This window comes from Pipra filicauda, unplaced genomic scaffold, assembly GCF_003945595.2.
Source record: "Pipra filicauda isolate LSUMZ 115617 unplaced genomic scaffold, ASM394559v2 scaffold489_size442543_pilon, whole genome shotgun sequence".
In the NCBI taxonomy this organism is placed as follows: Eukaryota; Metazoa; Chordata; class Aves; order Passeriformes; family Pipridae; genus Pipra; species Pipra filicauda.
In genome coordinates, this window is record NW_024104630.1 from 183,585 (window position 1) to 202,655 (window position 19,071).

General features: G+C 39.9%; 1 protein-coding gene across 3 annotated transcripts in view; it reads right to left on the minus strand.

The window, feature by feature from the left end:
* Window positions 1-3,047: 3,047 nt before the first annotated feature.
* LOC113983427 (versican core protein) overlaps window positions 3,048-19,071 on the minus strand; it is a 98,729-nt gene continuing 82,705 nt past the window's right edge. For all 3 annotated transcript variants that reach the window (XM_039386515.1, XM_039386514.1, XM_027712537.2), the window contains 3 exons: window positions 6,977-7,121; window positions 6,288-6,470; window positions 3,048-5,799 (listed from right to left, as the gene is read on the minus strand). In XM_039386515.1, the coding sequence (XP_039242449.1) occupies window positions 5,669-5,799; window positions 6,288-6,470; window positions 6,977-7,121 (459 nt within the window). In that variant the 3' untranslated portion in view covers window positions 3,048-5,668. The remainder of the gene's footprint in view (window positions 5,800-6,287; window positions 6,471-6,976; window positions 7,122-19,071) is intronic.

A 19,071-nucleotide genomic window follows, 5' to 3' on the forward strand; every position in this document is an offset into this window, starting at 1 on the left:
ACCGGAAGAGATGAGTTGTAGTTTTGGTTGTTGAAGGAGTGGTAGCCATGTTGTGAGCCACGAGGAAGGGGCTCTGAGCCCCTCGGGCCCTCTGGGGCCGCCCAGCCCAGGCTGGGGGGATTGCAGAGACTTGGAACAGTCTTAGACTGGGTTAAGTGCCTGTAGTTATGCCAGAAGATGTTTTTCTCCATGGGTGCAGAGCAGCAGCCGACACTGACCAGAGAAACGGTGGCAGAGAGCCAGGACAGATAAGAACCTGAACCGGAGGAGCAGCAGGAACAACATGCAGCACCGCAGAGAAGACTCCTGGAAGGAGAGCTGGGAGAAAGAGAGCCAGCAGCTGAGAGACAGAGTTCTGGGGGTAAGAACTAATACCAGATTCCCCCCAAACTCCTTTGAGACCTCCGAGAAAGGAGGAATAGATGGACTCCTATTTTGGAGAAGAGTTTTGGACATGCAGCACCAGAGAGAGAGAGGAGCTAAGAAGCTCAAAAGACGTCCCGGATCTGGACCGGGACGGCCAGATGGAATGCGGAGGGAGTTGACCTTGGCTCCCCCCTTGCACTGCTGCCACGGTGGCAGCCTGAGAGACAGGGCACAGAGGCCCTGCAAGAGATACCAGACCGTCACGAAGACCCCCCTGTGTCTTCGTGATATGACGTGGTGAAACGACCGTGTCTGGGGTTACGAAGCCCACGGAAGACCCCTTTGCCTGCGTCAAGGGGACCGAGGGAGCTTGGATACCTCCCTTGTGAGTGCTGGTAGCAAGCCAGCCACAGCTGCTGCATGTGGAGAAGACAGACAGATCGCTGTCTTAGAAGACGCTGCTGCTTAAGGACTGGAAGGGATCTGTCCTTCTTTCCCTCCTGGACTTTTATTTGGAGGAGAGAAGAGATCTGATCCATTGTAAATACATATGTCATGGTAGAGATAGTTGTGATCATGTGTATAATGTGATATGGTATTTATTTGTACAGTCATTGTAATATATTCCCTTTCCCCCACTTTGAGTCTGGTGTGTTTTGTCTGGAAAAACCCATCTCACACTAGGTTGAGATTGGGAGGGGGAATGGAGCTAGGGAATTGGATTTTGGGGCTATCTCAAACCATGACACCCTCCTGTCTTAATAAGGACTTTTGGTGCCGTGGATTTCTCATCACTCCATGATGTCACTTCCAGAGCCTTTAATTGCTCATCATCCTGTGGCATCTATGCAGGATGCATCAGTATTTGCCTTCCTTTCATCTTCTTCACTCTTCCAACCACCACAGAAATTCAGCTACAGGACCATTCTCATCTTGAATCCATTTCTTCTAGCTCCAGGCAGCTGCTAATCTAGAGGCATTCTGGTGGTAACATGAGTCCACTCCTGCCTTTGCAATAAATTCCTCACTAACATACCTCAAGGTTCCATTTCTCTGTTCTATCTGCATTCACACAGCAGCAGAGCCTCTGCAGCAGTTATAGCCGATGGCTTCCCCACTTGAAAATATTTGCTATGAAAAACAAAATTTGCCAACAAATTGCACTTTACAAGATCTTAAGCTTCCTTCCAGGTCTACTGGTGAAGTTTTCAAATGATGCACCTTTTTCTGGGTCATATTTCTGTCTTTACTTCTGGGCTCCACCATGCCTGATGTGGCCTTCAAGCTTTTGTCCATGCTTTATCCAAACATTATTTTCAGGAAAATCAGGGTGCTCATAGAGTCCTACACATGTTTCTGCTTACAATCAGTAATAGAGTTGTATATTTTCTCTGGAAAAAAGAATGCATTCATCTTTTTGCACCAGCTGTTGTATTTTCTCTTCCCACTGCCCAGGGACTGTCTCTGCATATGCTCAGAGCAGAGATGTTGCCTCTAGAAATGAAGACGTCTCTCCTAAGAACGTGTCACAGACATAGATCTTAACTATAGCCACAGATTGAACCTCAATGTTCTTCCAGCCACTGCCCTGGCAAAGCAATTTCTTACTGCAAACTCCTCTTGGCAGCACATCCTTTCAGCTGGCAGCCTCTTACCAGCTCACCTGCACCTTGCTGGCCCAGCTGCTGCAATTCCTGGGTCTTGTGTCTCCTCCTATTGTTGTTCCTCCATCCCTAGTAGCTGATGAGTTGTGATGTCTCAGGCAAGGGGTCCCACAGAAACCAAAGTATATCCATGAGTTCTACCATCAGGGAGCTATCTTTTTCTCTGTTGGTTCAAAGAGTTTGTGCATCTTTTTGGGTGTAGCTGGAATTCATGAATGTTTCCACTGACCCGCATCTCCTCTTGCTACTTAAAAGCTCTCCCAGAAGAGTAGGCCTGACTTACTCCTGCCCTGTGTGGTGTGAACCTGTGCAGGATTTGAGCCCCGTGCCCTGGGGTGCACACCAGGAGTCAAATACTGTCAATATCTGCAGGGACAGGAACACATTCAGAGCAGAAACTGTTACTCTCAGGGATTTTCATTGGCTCACAAAATGCAAAATCAGTGTTCAAGTCATGGAATCATGGAATCATTGAATGGTTTGGGTTCGAAGACACCTTAATGATCATCCAGTCCCATTGCCTGCCATGAGCAGGGACACCTTCCACTATCCCAAGTTGCTCCAAGCCCCGCCCAACCTGGCCTTGGTTACTTCCAGGGATGGGGCAGCCACAGCTTCTCTGAGTAACCTGTGGCAAGGCCTCTCCACTCTCACAGGGAATGTTCTCCTCAATATTCCATCTAACCCTGCTCTCTGGCAGTGAGAAGCCATTCCCCCTGTCCTGTCACTCCAGGCCCTTGTGAGATCTCTAGTTCTCTCTTCTCTCTACTCCGATTCCAATACACTTCCACAGACTGGACTTCAGAGATGTTCTACGTAAAGGAATCATGGCCCTCATGGTGGAATTGCCTGGGATTCACAGCAGAGCCAACTCTGTGACATGAGGGTGTGCTTTTTGCAGGGAGTTGGTACTGGAACACTTTGGAGTTTACACCACAATTAGAAAAAGGCTCCAGAGCTGAATAAATTACCATTCTCTGTCTAAATAAACAAGCATGGGTGACAGGGATTTTTAGGTTTTGTTGTTGTTGTTGTTGTTTTTAATAAGGAATGTTGTCAGTCTTATTTTATTATGCATAATAGAAGGTGGTGAAAAAAAATCGATATAAGCTCTGAATCTAACCTAATTAAAACTACAAACACAATGTTATTTGAATGTCTTACAACATTGTTTAAATCCAACAAGTAGACAAGAAAACAACAAATCTATGCAGGGGTTTTTATACATATGGTGAAGAAAACTTGCAAAGTGTTAAAATATATTTTCTGTTCTGTATGTTTCTGGTACGAGGAAGTGATGTGTGGATTACTGTATATTTATGAACAGAGCCTTGACTTTTACAAGCAATAATCAGCTTCAAAACATACAATGTATATCTTAAAATATCCCCTAAAGCTGCTCATACAAAGTCAAATCCAGCACCTACTAAAGTTCAGCCAGCTGACTCTTTGACTGGGCACTTGACCAGGCCCATGGTAATTGTGAAGTACCTGACAGTCTAATTGTATTCATATGAAAAAAAATCACATTGCATAGATTTAAACAGGAAGACATGCAATAACAAGACAAGTCACAGTATAGCAAAAAACCTTGTTTCTTTGGTGAAACAAAAGCATATATAAAAGTTACAAAGATTTTAGACTTTCATTCACAAAAAAAAAAGCCAGACATTCACATTATACACTATACAAGATAATAATATAAATAGAAAAAAGTATTATGTGCATTGTTTGGGGGCAAGGGGTGGGCAATGAACCAGCCAACTGTGTTGGACACACGAGGGTTGAGCAGCCACTGCCTTTTCCTAAGGGATGTTGTCTGAACTGTGATCCCAGTTCCCAACCTATGGCCTGGTCACTCCATGGGCAGCTCTGCCATGTTAGCCGGCTTTCAGCTCTTATCCTTTCCTTTCCAACCTTTTTCATTACAACCCCACATGAACACAAAGGTGTCAACCTCACGTCTGTGTGTATTTGTCATGTTGCTTTAAAAGGTACATCTTAAGGAACTTACTGCTCTTTATCTTCATTTTTTTCCCTTTTTTCCCCCTTTTTTTGTTGTTTGTTTTTGTTTTTTTTTTAAATCTCGTGCCCAAAGGTGTGCAAGGCACTTGGCAGGAATAACAGTCCCTTCTGTGGAGAGGTCGTTCCAAATGTTAACTTCTACTTCACTGTACACATCAAGGCCAGTTATCGCACTAACCAGGGTAAGAAACCATAACAGAAAACTCCTACCTACACACTGCACCAGCTACAACCTAATCATCTCTCTGTGCACACACTTCTCTCTAGAAAGCCAAGATCCTGATTATTCTGTAAGTCACACAGTTCTCACTCATTTAAACTGCAAAACAAATGATCCTGTTGAGCAGGAATTTTGCTCTCTGGGGAAAATAGCAAGTTGAACTGAAAGATGGTTCCAAAAGTGGAGCTCAGGGGCTAATACTGCACTGGCGAGCTCTTTCAATCTTCTTTGTATGGGTAAAATAACATCCAATAAATTAAATCAGTATGGCTTACTTCATTTATTTATGTACGCTTCACAGCTGCAGCATTCATACACAAACATTCATTACTTTATAAAAAGGTTAAAAAATGGTTATATATACAAAATTATTTACTTTTTTGATTTTTGCTTGTTTTTTACAAAAAAAAAATCCCCCAAATACCAGGTCTACCTCCATTTTTGGAATGCAGAGACCTGTAATATAGACCTTGTGGTTAATGTCGTGAAAGTAATTTTTTTCCTTTCTTTTTTTCCTGTTTTTTTTTTTCTTATCTAAAAAAAAAAAAAAAAAAGTAGCCTTGGTTGATAAAGTTAATGTATTAGCACTTGGAATTTTACAGGCTCTCCCTGTCATACAAAACTCCTCCACGCAGTCCTTTCTCATGAGTGGTGAAGCTGGAATGGAGAGCAGAAAAAAATGTTCCATATTGCAGTCCCTAGTTCATGCCTCATGCCACTTTTATGTGCTCTGTCTAAACTTTGTATCTCATGAGCACAAACTGTACCTTGGATGGGAATTGGCACAGTTCTCATTAAAAAAAAAAAAAAAGTCATGTAACTTGTGTGTTTATCTTCACCTGATAACAGCAAATTTCAGTCAGTGAAGTCATTATTTCAACCATTTCCAGCCTAGGTAAACAACATAAAAACAACGTCATAAATGACTGAGGACCTCTGAGGCCGTTCTAACCATAAATATGCCTAAAATTAGTGTGACTTTTCATTTTATATACACGATTTTAAAAACAACACACAAACAACATTAAAATCATCTTATTTACATTTTCATTGGTGCTAAAATCGAGCTGTTTAAATATTGCAGAAGGCTGGTACATATCATTAAAATGGTCCACACCGATGGCATATAGAAAACTAATAATCTTTACAGGCTGGAAATGGTTTCCTTTTATCCCCATAAGCACTTCTCCTCTTTTATTTATTTATTTATTTATTTCTTAGATTTTATGATAAACACCATATCTTTTTTTATTTTTTTGCAAAAACACATTGTGAATACTGCAGTCCGTAGTTTTCAAAACAAGTTGATAATACTCCTATAAGTGATAGAAAAGGCACAGGAAGTTATGACTTTGGCTGAAATGGTGGAGATCTCCCTTTCACCATTTAGCTCTCAGCGCCTTGAGTCCTGCCACGTCCTCATCCAGCGGTGGTAGTGCTTCGACGAATTTAGTGATGTTCCCTTCCCCAGTGAGGAGTGTTTGTAGTAGTACTTCTTAGAGTAAGTCCTTTGGTATGTGGATGCTGCAATGAGAAGGAGGAAATTAAAAAAAAAAAAAAGGGAAATTAGTTTAAAGTTCTTTAATTGGCTACATTTCATGACACAGGTCTGTTAATTCTTGGTTAATTAGAGAGTTATGCTATGAGTGCTATGACTATGAGTGCGATGACTGTGTTACAGGCAGGAGAAGCATCTCTTACACACAGTGGCAGAAAAAATCGTTAGTGATGTTAGGAACCTGTTGATTCCAGAAATTATAACAGTGTTATTGTTTATTTTTAAAGAATCTCAGTGCCTTCTGTAAAGACAGAAAGGAAATATTTTCATTAATATTTTAGTAGTTTTGGAGGGTTGGTGTCCTTTCCTGTGGATAGAGCGAGCAGTGCTGCTGTCATAATCTTTCATACCACATTTGCTCTTCTCTTATTACTTATTAATTACTCATTACTTATTGATCATAAATTATCCTACTGTTTCTGGTCTGGCACCGTTTTGCTTTCAAAGAACTCACGATTCATGCAGGTAATTTTGGGCATGTCCCATCTTCCATTCCCTTGGCATCGGATGGTTGGGATGTGGCGCTGGATGAAACCGTCTTTGCAATGGTATCTGATGAGGGAGTTGATCTCGTAGCGAGGCTTCATCTTTCCAAAGGTCTTGGCGTTTTCCACAACAGGAGGTTGACCACAAGCAACTTGAAGGAAGAGAGAACAACACTCAAAACATCACCCTGCAAACCCACTTTGAGCTGGGACTGCCCTCTGAGCCCTAGCTAAGGGAACGGGTCAAGGGACCTCAGTCAGACCCCTAAGAGGTACATCCAGACAAGGACAGGGGATCAGTCTTTCCTGTAGTTCTCCAGTCTTGTAGACCAAACACAGTAGTGATGTAGATTGGAAAAATGGCAGATATTGTGGTTAGTATCCCCTTTCTGGTTTAAATTGTGATGTAAATTAGAGCCAAAACTGTTGGCACAGTCACACAAAGAAGGGATTTTTCAAAAGCCTGAAAACCAGTGAAGTTACTACAGGCATTTAAAAAAAAAAAAAAGTCTCATTTTCAATATTTCTCATGTCTTCCTCAATGACACTATTTAAAAGGACTTAAAACTGAATCCACCAAGGTCCAAAGAACATGTTAATACAAAGTTTTAAATGCCAGTTTAGAGAATTATGCTTTTTATCACTGGAAAGTTTGTACCTGTTGCTTTCTTGCAGGTGTAGGTCAGGTGATAATTGCATGGTACATCATTCCACTGCCCATTCTCATGCCAGATTATAACAACACAGTCTTCTCCAGCAGAAAAGAAGCTGTCTGGCTGGTTTGGTCTCCAGTTCTCATATTGCTGCAGAGAGGTGAAGCAAAACCATGATCCCCAGTGCTGGAGAACATTCACATTCCATTTAACAGAAGTGCACCTTTGGTGAACAGCAATCTCAGTTGTTTGATTCAGGCTGTTAAGCATGGACTAAATAAAGTTAGATTTATGAAATGCTCCCAGTCTATTAACAGGTTTTCTCAATGGGAAAAAAATATTCTGGTCTAACACCTCATTTACTGTAAACTGATGTCAGGTGAACAAAACAAAGAGACACAATTCAGCACAAGCAAAACTAGATCCTAAGTGTGTCAAAACCACTCTTTCCTACATAGACAGACATGAAGTAGAATGCTAGGAAATAAAGTAAATAGCCCATAACCCTCATTAGTCCATATCTACAAAGTGGTAAATCACAGACTGGCTTTTTAGACTCAGATTATTTATTCTCTGACCTCATTTAATGAAGTCACTCAATGAGATGACGTGCAGAATTAGGTGAAACATAAGTGAATGTTTCCCCAGACCATCCCAGACTGATGTTTCCATTAAAAATGCTAGGTGGCAGACTGAGCACAGACAGCAGCCTTTCGGCCTTAGAAATGGGGATTCAAATACTGCCCTCTGCAGAAGAGCTGACTTCAGGCATCTACGAACATATATACAAATAAGAGCAGAAAGTGACAAACTGGTTTTAAAAGTAGAAATCCGGTTGTTGGTATGTGCAAAACAAACTAACAAAAAAATCCCACAGAAGAATCTTCAAATGGCTGTAAAATATCTGCACAATGTCTTTTTTGGATGAAAATTTGGGAGGATTCAGTCTGTTTTTTCAATCAATCAGGAGGAAAAATAGCAACATAGGGAGTGTCACACCAACTGAAACCTGTGCATCAGTCCTTGTCAGGGACATACAACTTCCTCCCCTAGCAGTCAGCAGAGGTGGCATAATCCTGATCCCTTTTCTCCCCTAACCTTGTTCCCAAACAAAGCACAGTAATTTGAGATTTGCACAGAGCAAAGTGAGAGAAGATTTGGAAACCGTTCCTAGAGATTTTCATTGGGATTTCTGTTGTCTGACTCTGAGAAGGATAAAAATAGATATCTGTAAGAGCTGGAATTCACATAAATGCCAGACATTAACCAGGCAGCTAGCCCCTTGTATGGTCAAAATTACACAGTTTCTACAGTGCTTATATTTTCCTCAGTGCTTACATACAGTGCTTATATTTTCCTCAGTGCTTACATCCTTCTGTCTAGAGCTGGCCTACATAAATGTCATAAAAGTTTAGCTTTCTATTTTTTTAACTTTATTACATAACCCCCATTCACTGCCTGGGTGAACACATTTTAAAAATAAAGTTAACATGCCCCACACAAGTAGTATTTACCTTCCAATGAATCAAACTACGAAAAAATAAATTAGTTAAGTACTTAACATTTTCCTGCCATGTGTCATCTTACTCATCACAGGTTTTAATTATCCAGGCAGTTTAACCATCACAGTCTAAATAAATTTGTTCTGCACTGAGTTTATTACCTCTAATAAACTTCCCCCTTTTTATGTGGAACTAACTTAATTCCATCTTGACTTTCCAGTGTTTAACAATTCTAAACTACAATGAACACTAACTCATTTACCCAGGTCCAGAATCCATTTGCTTTCAAGAACATGCACAGGCACACAAAAATTGAGGAAAGCAGTAAGTCTAATGGTAGAAAATCTGATCAATAATTGAGAGCAAAGGAAAGGCTGCAACAAGCTGTTTCTTGTGGAAATGACACCAGAGAGCTGTTTGCTTCAGCAGGACTCGGAGTGTGGGAATGGAGGATATTTGATGGCTATTGGGGGCGTGTGAGCTGGAGGCGCTCCCACCCTCAGCACACAGACTCCATATGCTCTTGCCTCAGCAAAACGACTCCAAAATATGCATTTGCTTTGCTGGCACGGCTGCAGTGTAATGGCAAAGGATTATATCTGGGCCCTGTGGCTTGTTTAAGAATGTCTAATACCCTCCAGCATAACTTGCTATTACCTCACATCTGATATCATAATTGCACAGATTTATTTTGGCTGAGGACCTCTGATTTTTGCCTAGGTTTAGTGCCAGAGTTGCTTAGCAGAGGAAGTTCCAGACTTCTGAATTGCTTTCTTAGGTCTCCACCCAGATCTTCTGTAGTTTTTCAACTCCTTATTTAGCCACTGATAATGGGACGATGATACAAAGAGATTCTCCCTGTTTGAGTGGAATAAACAGCTAGACAAATAAACTAATATTTTGCTTTCCTTTTATGGATTAGATCTTTGCAGGATCATAAGTATGGTTCTGATTTTCACTTACACTAGTGTAACTCAGGTGTTACTGCACCATGTCCAGTAAATATATATCAGCAAAAGAATTAATGAGAAGAAACCCTTGGCAACGCTCTTAGGTTTTGAGTCTATTTAGTTTTGTCTTATGAATTATACAACTAGGTTAATATGCTAAAGAAAAGCTGATACAACCCTTTTAGTCCTCAGTAGAAATACTTACACCGGGTGATTGCACAGTGACCTAAAAGCTATCACTACCCTGGCTTTTAAGCAGCTTTAGTACAACATTTTTTCTCTGGATTAAAATATAAAGTACTTCCAGACTGCACATTTTTGGACATATAACCTTAATTATGTACATGACTCAAAATCAGAGGAGGTTTGGCTCAAGACATTTTTCTCCTGCAGGCTGTGGAGAGGCAAAGCAACAATGGAATGACAGAATGGTTTGTGTTGGGAGGGACCTTAAAGCCCATCTTGTTCCCTACCCTGCCATGGGTAGGGACACCTTCCACTACCCAAGCCTCATCCAATCCGCCCTTGATTAAGCCTCAGGCTCAGACAGACACTACTGTACCAGCCACTCTGCAAAGCTTTCAGCACCCACAGTGGCAGGAAAATTGGGGCTTTTTCTTAAAAGCCTAAGGTTTCTCTGTAAACTCGTAACTGCAGAACCTAGCCCTGGGGACAGGATTTTGATTCCTGTTACCTCCATTTGGTCCTTGGGGAATCAGTAGTCTGTCTTGCCACCATTTCAGGCTAAAAATTGGAGCTCTTGTTATGCTCTTTATGTCTTTAATTATTCTGTAATAATTAATCTTCCTTGTAGATTTTTTTTCTTATTGTTGTTGAAATCAAAGCCTATACTGTCACATTGGATTTACTTGTTCCAACTTTCTCTGCTAAAGGGCCCTGAAAATTTTCCTGCAGGCAGAGAGTGGATGATCCACGACTTAGAGATGGAACTGAGCTGGAATTCAGCTCTTCAGACTTTCTGCGTTGCATTAGACAATGCACTTGGCTGGCCATTCCCAGTCCATGAAGTGGACTCACAGGGGGAGTTTGGATAGAATGGTTACAAAAGCCCGTGAGGGTATTTTTTTTAAGTTCCACATTTTTGGGAAGGATTTCCTTATATGGCATGGCATTAAGTCACAGCCATGTGGTGTGACAGGTTAGCTTGTCACACAAATCGAGTTAAAGAAGCCAGGATTACAGCAAGAGCTGTAAAGTAGAAAACTTTATTAGCTAGTCACTACTTATTCTCATTCAGATGGCCGCTAATTAAACAGGAGCATCATCTTCCCGTAATGAACAAGATCTCACCTTGAGGGAGATTTGTTATTTAAATTCTCAGATAAGCAACCTTCCTTGACGGACTCATTTCCTTAATAATGGGTAATCCACTCAGTTCTGTCAGGTGTTTGCACTGCCAAGGTGAATCTGGGAGTAAGCAGAAGCTCAGCTTTGTGACACTCCTTCAGAAATTTCAGCCATTCTTTATCTCCAAAAGGCCCATCAAGTGGCTGAGATAATCACTTGGATTTTGCATTCCAAAACATTTAACAAGCGCTGTGTTTAATGAAAGACAATAAAATAAAGTACTGGTGCAAACAAAATTTTACTGCTTGACCTCAGTATTGTGTAATGACCAATAATTTACCTGAAATACTCCTATTTAGATTTACAGGTTAAGGCTTTTGCCTTTGCCTTTCTGGGCAAAGGAAGCTTGTCTTCAGCATGTTTAGATAACCTTAAAGTACAAATAAAACTGTCTTGGCACTTCTTGGCACTTGTTATTGCGATTTTTATTTTCTTTCATTCTGGCTGCTTTCCTATCTTATTCCTTCTTAATGCAAGACTAATGAGGCAAATTTAAAAAAACAACAAACAACAGTGAGAGATGTAGGGACTGGCTGAGTGGGAACTACCTGTGCCATTTCATCTGAAAGTGAAGCAGCATTTCCTGCCTGGTATTTATGACTAAGCCGAGACCACCACTGCAAACCTCATTGGCCATCATCCTTTTTTTTGTTGCTATAACAGGAATACACTTTTTTGTTTTTTTCTTCACAATAGCAGACAAAGTCTTAGAAATCTTTATCAGGAAAGCCCCTGAAAGAGACCCTCACTGTGGAGGTTCTGCTATGATTGAATAGCTCAACTAAAAGTTATATCTCACTTTCAGACAGTCCTGGTAATTACTCAGTGGCTGAACTTCGGCAAAATCAGCTTAAGGTTACAATGAGTACATAGACTCCTCATTTGTGGCTCATGCTACTATAGAGCACTGCTGCTGTTACATGAGATATTTGGAAAGTTTGAACAGGATTGCATTTTCTCTAAACAAAAAAAAAAATCAAACATATTTCTACGAAGATTTGGCAATGTCTGAAATACTTCCATTAACGTCACCTGGTATTTAAATGCATTTATACATTGGGAAAGACAGGAAACTACCTTACAGTGTAGACTCCGTTTCACTAAAGTTCACCCCAGTCCTGCAAAGAATTTTTCTATTTAATTTTATGAATGGGAGCAGTCTGACAGAACTCACCAGAAGAATTCTTGAGACTAAAAACTCCATTCAGTGACTGCTTAAGCACGTACCTTGATTTAGAGGCATAGGTAGTGCCTTAAACTCTGCAGGGAAGATCAGATGCCTGAGAGAGGGACCAAGTTAAGGGTATGTGTAAACCTTTGCTGGGAGAAACTCAAATCAATTTGAAGACAACTGCTGTATTTAAACTTATCTACAAGTACACAACAAAATCACATGTCATGATCCTGATGATTTTTTAGGTCATAGTTGAATAGTTTCCCTCTACCTCTTAATCTGAGTTTTGTTTGCATAGGATTTGGGAAACTGGCAGGGCTTGGCCCAGGCAAGAACCCAACACTTGCCATGACTGAGTCACACTGTGAGCAAGACAAACTCCTGAGAAGAGGTTTGCTAAGGACTTTTGCAAAAGATTTCACTTGAAAGGGTTGGGTTTTTTTGGTAACAGAGAGATGGGATGTATTGAAAAACTCTCTGAGTCCTATGTAGCAGCTCGCAAAAAAAAAGGGACTCTGGAAAACATACACTCGTGTGTACCTATGGATATCCACAAGCAGTGATTGCAGATTGAATAAGCAGGAAGATATATGCAAAAATAAATACTTTGGGAAAGAAATGTAATGAATAGGAGTTAAACTAGTGAAAAAACGCCAGCTGATGAAGCTGAAATATAAAAACACTGTCAATTCTACATTTTGGGAGGAGCCGATTGTGAGGTGGAGCAGATAACCAGTTGACTTTTTTTAAAATAATACCACAGTATGACATTTTTTCCATGAAAAGCGGAAAACAGTGAGCATGGCGATAAACCCCCACTAGGTGACACTGTCTACTCATTGCTGAGTCCAAATACTCACTGGAGTACTCCAAAATTATAATTATTCAGAAAAGACACCTCTTTTATTAACTCTTTCAAAGCTAAGTGAACCCATGGACTTTTATCTGCTTTGTATCATGGTTTTGCTGATTTTTTTTTTTTAGAGTAATAGCTTTAAACATGGTTCATACACTGTACAGTTCAATTTTGAGGGTATGCTATGTGTGCTGGGCTTTTGGAAGTCACTTCAGTAAGAGAATTCACTTCAAAAGTAAGTGGCAAAGAGCTGGTGAAGTTCTCTTGGTACTGGGCACATGTTTTACTGTGGAGGAAAGGTATGGTAGGGTGGTAAGTGTTGGTTGGTGTAATGTTCTTTGGGAGTCACACTGACATAATTATACGTTCCCAAATTGTATAGGGTGTGACTTATTCTTTTTGTGCACAGCTACCAGGAGAGCCACCGGGAAAAAAAAATTTATGTCATTTATGTCAACAATTACTGCAAATTTGAAGCTGCTCAAGATTTTTAGCCCGGAGCCAACAATAATGAGGCTCTGAAGTAACTGCTGACCCCCTTGACAAGAACAAGACAAAACCCCACTTTGTCCAAGAGGACCTCCTATACTGCCTACGGCATCCTGGACCGAAAATATACCTGTCATTAATAACATTATATAGTTCTCCTCCATTTGAGTGCAGGTCAAATGAGCATCTTAAAAAGAGACCGTAATGACTGACTGCAGCACAGAACCAAAACATTTGGTAGGTTTAAAATCTCCTTCTCCAAGGACCCTGTGGGACACGGGTACAATGAGCTTTTTGTTTGCAGCTGACTACAGCACTTTTTTAGTTTGTTTGCTTTATTTAACCCACAGAGGCAGGCTCCTTCCCTACAATACTCTGTGCCTTTTTGAAGGGTTTTTTTTTGTGTTTGTATTCAATGAAGTTACTCTTTCTGAGAGAGGGGTGCGGTTACAGATTTTTTTTTTCTCAAGTTAAAGCTTTCTGATTCACCAGCCAGTGAAGGAGGGAAAAGAGAAGGCTTTGTTTTCACCAGAACTAAACTTCTGGTTGTTTTTTTTTTTTTTTTTTTTTTTTTTTTTTTAAATGTAGCTACCTAACACTGACAACCTGAGCACCAGCTTTGCAGAACACAAAGCATAAGTGCTCCTGTGATGAAGGGAAGGAAAACCAGCTCAGATTCTCTAGGCAGCTTTAAAAGTGGCAATATGCCCCATTACTTCCCTGGCTGGCAGCACTCTCCCAGTGACAGACAATCTGGCCACAGACACTGGCCAGTTCCTTGTTGCAGCACTAATCTTATGTAATGGGGGTGAGCTCACCACCCTGCAAAGTTCTAATTATCAGCAGCATTTTCCAGAGGATGTGAATAACCCCCCTTGTGAGGCACCACCCCAAGTAGCTGTATGGGCTTAATCCATAACATGAATAACTCCTTCTCTGCTGTGCCTGCTCACAAGGGTCCTTAGCCGGGAAAACCCAGCCGTCTAAATACAAAGGGGAAGCTGCCAAAAGCAACACCAGATTTTTCTTTTTTTTTTTTTTTTTTCTGTTTGGATGGGTGTGCTTTACCGCTGTAAAAGTTGGTATTCACAGGCCTAAGTGAACTATTTAAATCAATTTTGCCCAGGGATCTTTTCCAGTGTCACATTTTGTTCTCTTTCCCTTTGATCGATTATTAAATGTCTCCACTGATGATGTAAGTTTTGGTGTTTTGTAGTTTGTATTGCATCACATTTAAAGTATAAAAAGATACGAATAGCATGGACAAATTTCTCTGTCCACATAGTTGTGACTGTTTAGGTCTCTGTGTTTTTCCCAAAGTTGTTTTTATTGCTCAGTGCTTTCCATGATAATTGTGGGATGAAGATTGCCCATGATACATCCTTAAAGAGTTGTTCACTATTCAAGAAATGCTGGGAGCAAAGTCTACAGGAAAGTGCAAGAATAATTTTGATTCTGTAGTTTTCTAAATGCAAATGAAGACAATATTTAGCCATTTTCACTCCAGTACAGAATATAAATCAGAGGAAAACTAATGTTTATCCCACACCAAGAGCCAACAGAACAGCCCTGTAACTACCCTGCAACAGAAGGAAAGAAGAGCTAACAAAATATGCTCTTAAAAATACTATAAAATTCTCTTCTGCCTCTTCAGTCTATCACTGTAATCATACCTGAAATGCCTTGAGCAGAAATTGGCTTGATTTTCAGTGAATAACAAAGGTCTAAAAATGTTGGGGTGTTGCGAGTTCCCTGAACACACTTCAGTACCTGCTCTCACTGCCTTCACCTCTGAGACAAATTATCTGAACTCAGGGACTGAGCAGATAAGCCAAAGTTTTCAGTTTACAAATTCCCTTCCTGCTGCTCCACACAATTTTGGATGCTGCTCCCAGTCCAAGCCCATGACTGTGGCAGTGGCCCTTGATCTCCAGCTCTCAGTGAACTTGCTCCACATGTGAGGATCCCTGAGATTTCCTGAAAGAACATTCACTTTTTTATGTTGTACTAACACAGCTGCCATTAGCTTCTTTCCCTTCATACAAAAAGGGAATGACTTATGCTGCCAAAGTGGTTCATCAGCTCCAGAACATAAATCCACCTCTCCCAACTACCAGAAACATTGAAAAATTATTTCTTTCCTGAACAGGAAAAAAAAAAAAAAAAGAGAATTAAAAGAAAGACAGCAGAAACATGTTGGGACAAATTTCTTCCTGCCATGGGGATACAGTACAGCAAATCAGAACAAATCAGATACGTGGGAGTGGCCAATGGATCCCACAGCTTAGTATAATTATAGCTTATTTTATTCTGCTTATTGGCCTTGGCTAAACTCCAAGCTTAGCCGAGGAGCTCTTTGAAGATATGCTCTGACCTTAATCAAGAAGCTCCCAGTTTTAATTTTTTTTTAAGAATCTGCAAAAAAGACAAATATAAGCAGATTGGTCTGACCAAATGAAATCCAGTATAATGATGTATCAGTTACCTGGAAAGCAATTTCTTTATGAAAAAGTACCACCCGGACTGACAATTAGACGTGAATGCATGAGAGGTATGACACAACTACATTATTCATGTAATTTTTCACTTCTCAAGCCCAGTCTGTCTTTGGGATTTAGTGGATAAAGAATGTTGAAAAAGTGTGTTTTACCAGCATATGGTGAGACTTCATCTACACCACTCAGCTCCTTGCACAAGATTATGTCACTTTGCCTGAAAGGCAGGAAACAGCTAAGCAGTTTTAAATAAAAAAAATCAACAACAACAAAAGCCCAAATCAAAACCCAAAACACTTTACAGTTAAGAAATAAACCTGCCAAAACACCCTAAAAGTACCCAGATAATGATGCATTAGACACTTCAGTGAGGTACATCTAAAAGCCTCTTCAAATTCTCTCTGCAGTAGCAGATCTGCAATACTGTGATTTAGGAGTGGACCAGTGGATAATTTTTTTTGTCTTAAAATTTTTTTTGAATGGAAAACAGGTAGACTCAATGCAGATATGGACAAAAGTCATGTGGGCCAAGAAGTATTAAATACTATTTCTTGCTTTCTCGCTGAATCTGTACTTGCTTCATTATTCAAGACACCAACATTTTTCTTGAGGAATTCTGAGAATCAGAGCATGTATTTACTCTTCATTTATTCCAAGACTTGTTTTCTGTCATTATTTTTGTTCAGCATAATTCCAGTTGATGCACAAAAAGCATGCACAGGAATAGAGGGGCATTTTTGACTGCTGCTGGTTTTGATGAATTGCTAACAGCTAGTACTCTCTAGAGGGGTTAAAAAGAATGAATTCCAAAATATCGAGGGTGTCTGATTATTTTTTTTCCACTACTATGCAACTAAACAATAATTTTCAGTAGATCTGTGAGCCTGTCAAAGGTACTCTACATTCAGTGCACGTTTCCCAGTGAGAACCTTAATTCTATATTCTCATGTACATGCTTTGTCCAACTATCATATTTAATGGTGGCTGGCATTTGGCCTCAGTTAAAAGGAAAAAAAAAGGAAAAACAGAAACAGGCATAAGCTGAAAATGTCAAAAAATTACTGCTTTCCCTCCACTGAGCTCATTGGTTGAAATACCTTTTAGGGGTAAAGTTAAAAAAAAGAAAAAAGGAAATGTATTTGGGTATTTGATCCCTTTTCCAGAAATTGCTAAACAAATACATGTCACCTGGCAAAAGAGTTCCTGTCTATGTGCTGCATATTCCAGTTGGTTTCCTCATGTTTGTGGCAAAGGAGTGATGCAAACCTTGTTCCATGATCTTCAGTAATGGTGCCTGTGGTTCAAGGATTCACAATTCCAGGGGCTTTTTTTTTTTTTTGTTTGTTTAAGAAAGAAAACTCATGTGAAAGAGAAATCACTAAAATTTATCACAGTATGGTGTAAACAATTCCGTCCATAACATGTTTTGCTGCTGCTGCTGTTGTTGTCAATTTGCTTTTTCTTTGAAGAAAGAAAGCATCAGAACAGTGTGGGGTTTTTTTCAATCCAAAACCTCATAAAATCATGTAATCATGATTTGTAGATTAAGTCAAGATCTTATTGGAGAAAATTCAAAGTAGTATCAAGATAAAGATGAAAGTACATAAACTTGTAGATGCCCAACCAGTTTTCTGATAGTATCTCCAAGAAAACTATTATCATGGGGACCCTCAACAGAATTGACAAATTTTCCCCTATGCCAGAAGTGTTAAACAGAATTGTAGATAGAGAAGAATATTTTGGAGAGCACATCAAGCTGGGAAATAAATTTAGAAACAGCTGAAGTACAGATGCATCCTGATATGTAAAACATATGAAGGCTATTTAGGCTTTGACTGTAGGGAAAACCCATCTCTAAACTCAGAAATTCAAGTTACAACCTGAGTGTTGATGTAATAAGTCTGATTTTTATGATCACAAATTGCACTAATGCATTTAACACTATCATGAATACTACTCAGCTGCAACTACATAAAAGAGGCAATTTTTTTACCTACATAGTATTCAAATTCATTGCAAAGTTACAACATCATCAGGGAAATACATTTGATGCATATATTTAATTAGGTCATCATTTCTATTAATCACTAGAGAGGTTATAAATCACTATAACTAGAACTGTGATTAGAAAGTATGAGAAATGAGTTAAAAGCCAGGACAAAGGAACAAATGAGGCAGTTGGTCAGCACCACAGGATGCAGAATCCATATGGAATAAGTTACGAGGGAAATCTATTGAAGCAGTGAACATAAATGATTTCAAGAGACACCTAAATTGTTTCTGAAGGAAGAGACAGAGGGAAGTTGTTAAAACTGAAAGAAAAAGAAAGTGAGATAAAAAAAGATCAATCAAAACAGAAATCTGTTGGACAGATGCTCTTATTCTGTTACTAGAAAATCTTAATTTCTTAAAATTGAAAATTACAGTAAAAATATAACACCACATTTGGTCAGTAGCCTGAATTAAGAAGTAGGATCTCAGTTCTAATTTCAATTTTAATTTGCCTGCCTTGCCCCAGGTGTCTTTCTACATAAGTTGCAGCAACACATGCACATGTGTGTCCAGAGGCTTTCTGATTTCAAAATTCACAACTGGAAAACAAAATAATAAACATAACTAGTTTGGGGGTTTTCCCTTAATGTAATTTTCTTCAATGGGTGCTAAATAGCAATAATTCACCTGCCTCTTCTACAAAAGAGATGGGTTTGAGTTGGAAAGAGCTTGATCACATTCTGCATTCACCAGCTTTTTGATTCTCCTTCTGCTGATTCTCCTTCTTGTTTTAAGGCAGAAAGAGGTATCAACAGCATCCTAAAATGTTATGGGTGAATTATTGGTTGCAGGCCCACTGAACCACCTCAGAATGGCTATTTCTCCACCCCAGCTGTAGAGCTGCCACATAGAACAGGCTCCAGCAATACCTGGGAGGCTCCTTTGTGCACTCCAGAGACCCAGCAGATGCAACAGCTTGAATACCAGATTCAAGAAATGCAACCCAAAAAATGCATCCTGCTCCATGTACAGATGGTCGGGGAACTGCTACACATGCCCTTGTGTAAGACAAGAAGTGCCCAAACCAGCTCCACCAGAGACCCTTAAATTACTACTCTTTGAAATCCTTGAGATTTCTCACACATACAAAAATAGGAAGTAAGAACGAGACTTCGGAACTAAACCACAAAATATTAGTTATCCCAAAGTGATTTCACTGGCTGTTTGCTCAGGTCCATATTTGGTGGCAGTTGTTTTTTTTTTTTCTGCACACA